This window comes from Lytechinus variegatus, chromosome 2, assembly GCF_018143015.1.
Source record: "Lytechinus variegatus isolate NC3 chromosome 2, Lvar_3.0, whole genome shotgun sequence".
NCBI classification, from domain to species: Eukaryota; Metazoa; Echinodermata; class Echinoidea; order Temnopleuroida; family Toxopneustidae; genus Lytechinus; species Lytechinus variegatus.
In genome coordinates this window covers 545,364-554,958 of record NC_054741.1, presented here as the reverse complement: position 1 = coordinate 554,958, position 9,595 = coordinate 545,364, and the positions used below count along the sequence as shown (strand labels likewise).

Below are 9,595 nucleotides of genomic sequence, written 5' to 3'. Positions count from 1 at the left end.
TGATTAACTTGCGATTAATTTTTATAAATAATTTTTATTATGAAAAGAGTATTAAAATGCATATATTTATGTTGAAAAAATGTAAAATACAATTTAAAATTTATATATTATCCCTTTTGATGATATGTACGCATGCGTAGATCAATTATGTAATGGATTGATGTTGTGTGTTGCCAGAGACGCTTTTCATGACTCGAGCTCAAGCTTGCAACTAGCTCGATGCCGATGCTCCGCGCCCGGCCCCCGCCTCGCCGCCCCGAGCCTGCCCAGGCCCAGCCTTACTTAATTGTGTGAGTGACACGCAGCTAGGTAGCAGTCTCTTCAACCGATATACTTATATGGTACCGTACTTCTGGAAAGATTTCCATGGACGTACCGGTACGCGAACATAAGTAAGTTAAATATTTTGTACCGGTAGGACCTACACATTCGTAATCGGTAGAACTAGAAAAAAGAGCGAGAACTATCTCTATCAGTATCTGTCTTGGAATTATTTTGACTCAAAATTTGAGTCAGCAAAATAACCGACAATCGGGAGGGATCGGCACAAAACAAATCATCACAAACCATCAACCTTGTCGGTCCTTGTTCAAACATGACACAGAGAAGGGAGAAACTAAGTCTGCACTGACCTGAGGAAAGTGATTATTAATATTGGTTATGAATAGGGTCTAGATCTATTTAGTATTCTAAGTCATAAGTTACAACATGATCTTGAACATGTAACTTATTCAGTGTTAGGACCTATTAGAATTTAGATCTTGACAGAGGAAGCTCTGGCCTGCAAGTGCAAAGTGGGCCGGAGCTCCTTCACCCTGGGTTAATTAGTATGAGTATGATTTAAGTTTTTAATGTTAGACACTCCCGTATTCAGAAGTATTCATCATGTTCATAATCATCACTTTCCTAAGACCTCACTTTTTAAGTTTGACTGCAGACTCAGTTGCTCCCTTCTAGCTTCGTGATGACTTGTGCCAATCCTGTATTTTGCTGACTCGACCATACAGTACCACTACCACTACCAGATTATCAGATACAGATTTTTGACTTAGCATTCAAAATTCCAAGATGGACAGTTCTCACTTCTTCTCAGCATGCAGCAGTGCAGTGTTCTGACTGTATTTTTCTTCAAATTTCTGGCATCTTTTCTACAATTGAAATTTAGATTTTAGTCGGCCCTCCCCTCTTTCAATTTTTGTTTCTCTAAGTCTAAAGTATAAGTGTGAAAATAAAAATATGGAGAAGATTCAAAATAGTATATCTAGCCCTAATATAGAACATACATACTGTATATATGATGGGAGAGTGGAAATACATACCAAAATAAGGCTTTATTCCGTCAAATTTTTTAGCAGAATCGAGTACATGTACGTGTAATTGTCTATAGACATCGGTTTATTTAGTCAGTAAAGGGTCTGAAAGCCTAGACTAGTCAAAGTATCGACTTATGATCGCTAGAAAGCCCCTTTAAGTATTATTTCTTCTCGCTAGCATAGCCGGAAAAACCTAATGACAGCAGTTACACGAGTTCGAGTCCCATCTAAGGTAAAAAAAAAAAAACGATAGAGAAACAACGTTAACAGGAAGTAAATGACCGGAAGTCTCAACAATTTTTTGTTATTTTGGGTTGCTGTCGCAAGAGGAACTCTTTCCTCAGTTTATCACTTTGAGAGACGTAAGTTTCTCAAAGTTATAAACTGATTTTTAAAAACTGCATATCGATTGGAAACAGTATGGTAGTGGATCGTATTACCGAACACTTTTCATGAATTTGATCATATCAAACACATTATTCCAATAAAATTCACCAAACTTTCACCATAAATACACAAATACCTACAAAATATAAACATGCAGAAATTTTGCCGAAATTGTTTTTTATTTTTACGACATCAGCTTCCAATCGGACCCCTCTTCGCAAGTGAAATATTTTGGTCACTTGAAAAGGTATCGTATTACCGAACGTGTGTTTTCTATGGGAAAAGTTGGGAAAACAACAAAGTCACTGATGAGCTATTTTGACCATATTTTATTGTTTTGAGGATATAAAGACTCGAAATTGTGTTTTTGATAATTTTTCATCATTTTTCTATTTAAGTTCCCTTTGGGAGTAAGTTGCAAAGGTTTGAGCGTATTTGATTATTTTCTGACGCATATGATGCGCGCGTTCGGTAATACAAGGCCGGTCGGTAATACAATCACTCACTATACCAGTACATTTAAATCACAAAAAAGCCTTGTTTAGAATATAAGTTAAAAATATAGTTTTTCGGATCCGCCGGGCTGGGCCCCCAGACTCTAACAACATGTCATCAGAAATGAATGTTTCTAATTTAGACATAGGCCTACATGTATGATGGATGCCAATAAAGCACCCTGCCATTGACAAATCATGGGGAAATTGAATCATTACGAAAATTGAAAAAGGCCAATTTACTTGCATGATATAATCTGGCCGTCATGAGCGCCCGTCGGACTAATGCGATAAAAGTTTGGACAGAACATATTTGACCAAACTCATGATGGCTATTTACTTCGGGTTGTCGCAATCTCATTTCCAACAATCCCAATTCCTAGACTCTTAGCAGGTCTCTTGATTGCTAAACCAAAATAAATAACCTCTGTGAAGTTACATGTTTCAAAGTGAAAACACGCAGTTTGCTTCTGGTTTGTTAGTCTACTAACTTGCTCTCCTATCATTAGATCCAGACATGCCGCCGTCCATAACATATCACCCCCAGGCATGCAGCCAAGTGAAAGACTTGAATCTCTTTTCTGTTCGGAGATTAGACTTGATTTCCCCATGATTTCTCAATGGAAGGTCGCTTTAATACTTGTAGATAGGCTTAATATCAATTGCAAGTTAAAAACGTCAACATGATATACTTCATATTTCTCTCAGCTTTAACACATGAAAGGACTAGAGGCCAAAGATGTTGAATACAACTTGTAGAAGACTAACAACATCCAGAACCAGATGATAGTAGAACTCATCTGCCATTAATTTTGGAGGATATTTGAGATCATACCAGGGGGCTGTTACAGGAACGTTACAGAGACAATCCTCAATCATGGGGGACAAACCAGGGAGTGCCAAGAGCAAGGGAAAGTTCTTTGAGCTGCGGGTAAAACTCTTTACCGATGAAATCTTTGTCATGAAGGAGGTGTACCAAGAGATGAAGATACGGGCGCTTAAATCAAAGATGGAATTTATTACTGGTATACCCAGTCATCTGCAAAGACTGACTTATCTTGATGAAGGTACTTTTTTTTCTTGTTTCATCTATCATGAGGTTTAATCAATCCCCCCCCCAAAAAAAAAAATGCTTTCTACTTTCTCATGAATAGATCATCCCATTAACTTTATTTGGAATTAGGGCAACAACTGATTAAAAATTACCAGGTTTTCATGAGGAATAATCATTTTTTTCACGTAAAATATTATTTCTCAGCCTTGAGTAATTCATTTTAGCAGCTTCAAACCCACCCCAGGATCAAAAACATTCTGTGTATGAATGTGAGGTGCCACAGTTCAAGGGGAAGTTCACCCTGAAAAATATTTTATTGTAAAAATAGCAGAAAGATAACAAAAAAATATTGGTGAAGGTTTGAGGAAAATCTGTTAAAGATTATAAAAAGTTATTAGAATTTTACGTTGAAGAATTGTGACGTCATACATGTAAACGAGCAGGCAGCTGGCCCATGATATAGAATGCATGAATTTCATTTTTTTAATGCTTCCTGATGACTTATATTTGTTTTCTATTCATGATCGGGTGTGAAATGATTTGTCTATTGACATACAAAAGCTACAGTAAAAACCATCTTCAATTTTCTGAGAAACTGAAATTTCATTGAATTTTTTTTACCATTTGATCTGTAGGAATGCTGCTGGCAGATGGCATCACAAATCAAATGATTACATTCTATTAACATTTTGATTCTTTGATGGATTTTTCTCAAACTTTCATCTATATTTTTTCTGCTATTTTTACAATAAACTTTTTGTCAAGGTGAAATTCCCCTTTAAGTAAATTGGAATTTCACTTTTATACAGTAGTGAAAGTGCGCTGTGCATGTAAAAAAACCTCTAAATAATCAAGAATCCTTATCCTTTATCAATTGTATGAAATGTTTTTAATACAGTAACCACCCATGTAAAAGGGAAGAAATCATGACATTTAATTAATAAGAAACTTATTCCATTGTTTGAAATAAATATATTGGCAGTATACCGGTAATTATAATGAACAATTACTGAAGCAGATCTTTCAAAATCAAAATGATTGCAGTGTATGTGATAAACATGGACTCTCCTTGATCCTTTCTCCTATCAGCTGATATGATGGACGATAGCGATGTCAAACATCATGATATAGTACCTGGTGCAATTATAAATCTAGATGTGTGGAATACATGGAAAAGCCTCATCTCAGCTGCAGCAAAAGGGGATGTGAATCAGGTATTGTATCTCTCTTGTCTTAAAGTCTGTTTGTATGCAACTTTTCTTAAAGACAAAAAATGCCAGTTGTATCAATTAAAAAATGACCACCCATATGCAGGGGTGAGAGCGTTCAGATTTTTATCTGATTTCAGATTTTTTTTGTTTTGATTTTCAGCTGAATTTCAGCTTATATTTGGCTTTCCTCTGTACAAAAAGTATGGGAGCTCGATCTTTCTATTTCAGACTTTTTCAATACTCTTCAGCTTTTTTCAGATCTTCTTATTTGTGACAACTCACACCCGTGCATATGTCTGTATGCCAAAGGGCTTAATGCAAGAAATTGTGTAATTGCTGAGAAATTAGCAAATTAAACAGGATGTCCATTCCATTTGCCAGGTCTTTTTTTCTAGCAATTTTAATACACTGCCTCACATGTGCTTATCTTGACAATCTTCATTGTGATGGCTTTTCAGCCAAGATTTCATGATTTGAATATCAGCTTACAATAAACATAAATGTACCAGATCTAGATGATATGGTTACAATTAACCTTGGATTTACATACATGTACATGTACTTTCTCATGATGTCGGTGCTTATTGCAACTTCTATCTCTAAATCAGATTCTGAGGAAAAATTCAGACCGTTGTGTAGAGGAAATTTAAATCTTATCAGACACAATTAAGGATCTAAAATGTGACAGATATGATAAAAGATTGATACAACTTAGGATTATATTAATCTCAATTAATGACACAGAAAGTACTTTACCATGCGAAATGTAGCTGGATTCAAAGATCATGAAACAGTGTTTCTTGTAATTCAATTGAGCTTTTGTTAGCGTGATATGATTATAGTTAAAATGTACGTAAGACTAACTAGCCTATCTGTTTTGCAAGTTTTGAAGTAGTGGCTAATTGCAATATACCTTGATCCAAATTGAAGGTGATGAAGCTTGGGGTTACTAAGGACACAACGTATGAGACCCCATCATCGAAGACGATGCGAGAGAAATCAAGGCAGGCGTGGATAGCAGACCGAGCGTTTGTAGCTCTTTGTATAGCTGCTCACAGAGGTCATGTGAACATGGTCCAGAAACTCATCGAAGGAGGTAGGTTAGGACAGTAAATTGCTGACTGGCCTAAACCTATTTCATCCACCTTCCGTTTGGTCACATGACCTCCGCTAGTTCGTCAGCAACCAGTTTCTCAACTTAGAACCAACTTATGTGATAAAGTGAAAGAATATTTAAAGTGAAAATCTGACCAGACCATTTGGGTATTACAAAAAATGAGAATTTGAAGTGTAGTGTACATGCTGTCCAACTCTGTCATACAGCACTGAAAACAAATACAAATTTCTGGAAGAAAAATTGAGCTAACTCATTTCTGCCAGCCATGCAATAATGCATGTATCATTTAGCCTTTGTAGCTCAATGAAGAGAAAGAAATTGATAGTGGAAAGCAATGAATTTGTGTCCGTTTTATTAATATAGTTGTGAAAACAGTTTTTATGAACTGAAAATTATTTTTTTCCCATTAACTTTTATTATTCCATAGGTTCTGATGTACATGCCAAGACAGCTAATGGCCGCACAGCCCTCCACATAGCAGCAGCACAGGGAATGAACAGCGCTGTCGAGGTCCTGCTCCACAATGGTGCCACCATTGATGATCCAGACTGTGAAAATAAGTCCCCTCTGGTCCTTGCTGGCGTGTGGGGTCACAAGTCATGCGAAAGACAGATTTTCCTATACCAGTGGCAGCAGAGGGCGGCAAAGCAGAAACCGATCGCCCGCTCGAGTGGAAGAATGGCCCACCAGATGTATGACTCCAAATTGAAGACCTGGTACACGGGAGCCTACGCACAGATGTACGCCACACAGATACTGCCACCGGGAGAGTTCTCAGGGACAAGGCTTAATGCACCGAGAAGGAAACACAGACCGCAGTCAGCTTCGAGTGGGTGGTCAAGCGATGGAGAAATTGATGATGATGATTGGCTTGTTGATCAGGATGAGGTGGGGACCCAGGTCAAACTGGGAATGGAGACGTTAAAGAATGTGCAAGAAGCAGAGGCAAGGGCAGCAGGAAAGAAGTGAGTATTGTCTGACTCTGAAAGCAGCCTTCTGTTATCTGTAGAAATATAGTTCTCAATATAGTTCTATAGATTAGGAATAAATTTCAAAGTTGGACTATTTATAATCCTTAGTTTGATCCTAATGTATTGGATTATGGTGATGGGCTAATGTCTTGAGTTTACATTAAGAAAAGTTACAAATTACATGTTAGCATTTTAAGGCAAAATTCTTGTAAGAATGATATTGAACCTCAATTATTCACAAAATTATGTGAGGTTATTATCATGCATGATTTCTTTTCATTAAAAGTTTCCACATCATGATCTTCAATATTGTTTTATATATTTTTTGCATCCCATGTATTTATTGACAATGTAACCTAAAGAATGGCCACCTTTATACCATTTGTTATATGAAACTTATCAGCAAAATCAATTATATACTGGCATACATGTAATCAGTTTAATATTTCAAAATGTAATGCTGGGTATGATAACTTCATTTCTGCTTACACAGAGGTTCAAAGACAGATAAAGGAAAGGGTGGAGTAAAAGATCGCAACTCAACCTTTGAAGATTGGTTGTCAAGGAAACAGAACAATGAACGTGAGAAGATGAAAGGCAAAAAGAAAGCTGACGCCCGTTCAAAAATGTTGGCCGAGGACAAGAAGAGGAGCAATGCCGGGAAAGAACCTCCGAAGCAACGCTACGGCCTGAATCCTAAATCCCCTGAAATGACGACCCCAGATGATGGATCGTTTGATATGATGAAGCTCAGGAAGGAGATGAACATCTTTAACCCTATCGAGATCAAAAACTGAGCACCGTATGAAAAAGATGGGGTAGGTTTATTTGATAATTGAGAGGATAAAACTGTAAGCATGCAATAGACCTAGTGAGTTTTTCATGAAACTTTTCATGAAGTTGCACCTTACATATTTATGTATTCAGAACGTGCATTTGGTTTTATCAGTAATGCATCAAGAATTTCCATTTATTTTTATGTACACTGTGCTTAAGGGTAGGTAGTGCCATGCTGGAAATTCAACCCCGGACCTTAACATGTTTGAAGTTTGCCTCACTCCATAGTCACACACTACTGAAATGCCATCTTGAACTTTTGGCTCTTGTACATAAAATCACTTGTAACCATAGTAACAGCTTTATGAAACACCACCAGATCAGAGAAAAGGCTATTGCTTCATTTTAATCTCAACTATGGAAAGCCAGCAATGACACAAATAGAATTTAAAACTTGCAAGCCAGTGTAGTACTTACTGCCCAAGGGGACAAAACAGTGGTCACAATTTAATAGTGGGTGGTCTTTCAATTTTGATGCTCACTTTTCAGGTTTGACTGTAAATTAGAGAGAATCAAGGTCATCAGTAAGTCCCTAAAAATGAATTTTGAGATTTTTAATGAGCTTGAAAAGGTACACTCAAGGTCTTAAAAAAACTTGTCAAAATGGATCAACTATAACCCTCTCAAATACGTGATTGAATGTAGAAAATATCCAGCAAGAGCTTTATAGAATTTTAGGAAGAATTAAGGTTTGAAGTTTGGGGTTCATTCAAGAATGAGATGTGCACATTGTGCAATCTAGGTAAAACTGCTAAGCAGTCTGGAAAAAAATGGTGTCAAAGAAACTCTTATATCTCACCTTTTATATAACTATACAACTTCAAATATTGAAAGTATTTAAAAGAAGAATTACTCTTTCAGGTAAGCTGATTTTCTGATTTTTACTTTTGGAAGAGCAAGCTGTTATTTGGTTATTATAAATCAAGAACCTTCCCTGGCAACTTATTCTTGGTTTTGGGGTGGTTGTTCACTTGATATTGAACAAGCAGTGATCTTCTACAGTGTTTCTTTGTAAAGGAGATTGTGTACCCCTTCTCCATGATAAAGTAAGTCATTACATGCTTACATACACCAGTTTGGCCGTAATCAGTCCCAGCTCACTATATGATTGGGTCAGCCGGTTGATATTTGGTTAACCTTGTCACCTCAAGTTTTCAGATATTTTTATATGAAGCCCTGCCATTTTGAGCATTGTAGGACAATCACTGGCAAAATAATTGAAATGCTCAGCGGATTTCAGGGGATGGCTTGATAGCATAATTTGTCAGTGATTACCACCGATATCAAGCTACTGAAATCCTTCCAGCTGATTGGCCAGGATCAAATTTGTCGATGAAAATCACTGAAAAAAGAAAACTTTATACTGAAATACTCTTCTTTTGTCAGCTGTGATATTTGTGTCACCTTTCAGAAGATTGTCAAATCATGGAAACAAATAAGTACTCATCACAACAGGTTTTTACAATCTTGTTACAATATTGGTCTCTCTCTGTGATGGCAAAGATTGTTTTGATCTGCATGCACAAGGCACATGCATTGTGAAGATTCACAATGCATAGATCGTGTACAGATGGTCCATATTCATTTGGTCTACAAGTAGTCGGTCTACTTCCTAGATAGACTTTTGGTCCGTTTTCAATCATTTAGTCTACACTACACATTGTGACATACCCACTTAGTCTAATTTATAGAGAAGTGGTGTTGATTTTAGATGAGATGGGTGTAGCCAAACAAAATGATAAATGGGCTAAATCATAGTAATTAAACACACTGGTTGTAGACAAAAGAGAATCAGAAAGTAGACAAAAGAGAACAGAAAGCAGACAAAAGAGCTGCATGTAGACCTAGTGTATTATCCTACAGATGGGCTAATCATGAAAAACTCATGCATTGTGAAGAATTGGATAATTTTTACTATTGATATCAATATATGGTTATTGTGAGAAAAATCATGAATCATTATGTGAGGGGGATAGAAATAGACCTTTATAATGAAGGATGTTATTTTGTTCAGGGAATCGGTATCGGGGGGGGGGGGGGGGGGGGTGTTTCACAACATTTAAGTATGAATTTTTAATATAGTTGCAAATGCTGATGCGTATACTGTATGATATGCAACGTGCAATCTTATTAATACGCAGTAGTGCGCGTCCTCTTGGTATGATCTGACCAATGCAGTCTCACCTTTCTAACACATGCAACTAGGCATTT

The 9,595-nt window shown here is 36.8% G+C and overlaps 1 protein-coding gene across 1 annotated transcript; it reads left to right on the top strand.

Moving 5' to 3' along the window:
* The first annotated feature begins 175 nt into the window (after positions 1 to 175).
* Positions 176 to 9,146, top strand: LOC121407006. Its single transcript, XM_041597896.1, has 6 exons — positions 176 to 392; positions 2,903 to 3,261; positions 4,338 to 4,462; positions 5,390 to 5,555; positions 6,004 to 6,541; positions 7,041 to 9,146. The coding sequence occupies exons 2-6, from the start codon at positions 3,072 to 3,074 to the stop codon at positions 7,342 to 7,344; spliced, it is 1,323 nt and encodes a 440-aa protein (XP_041453830.1). The 5' UTR covers positions 176 to 392; positions 2,903 to 3,071; the 3' UTR covers positions 7,345 to 9,146.
* The last annotated feature ends 449 nt before the right edge of the window (positions 9,147 to 9,595 follow it).

Bases quoted from the DNA above. Each gene is read 5' to 3' on its own strand.
- LOC121407006 (XM_041597896.1), top strand. From the start codon at position 3,072: ATGGGGGACAAACCAGGGAGTGCCAAGAGCAAGGGAAAGTTCTTTGAG. The intron at 5,556-6,003 runs GTAGGTTAGGAC...ATTATTCCATAG, and splicing joins CCAGAAACTCATCGAAGGAG to GTTCTGATGTACATGCCAAG. The intron at 6,542-7,040 runs GTGAGTATTGTC...CTGCTTACACAG, and splicing joins GCAAGGGCAGCAGGAAAGAA to AGGTTCAAAGACAGATAAAG.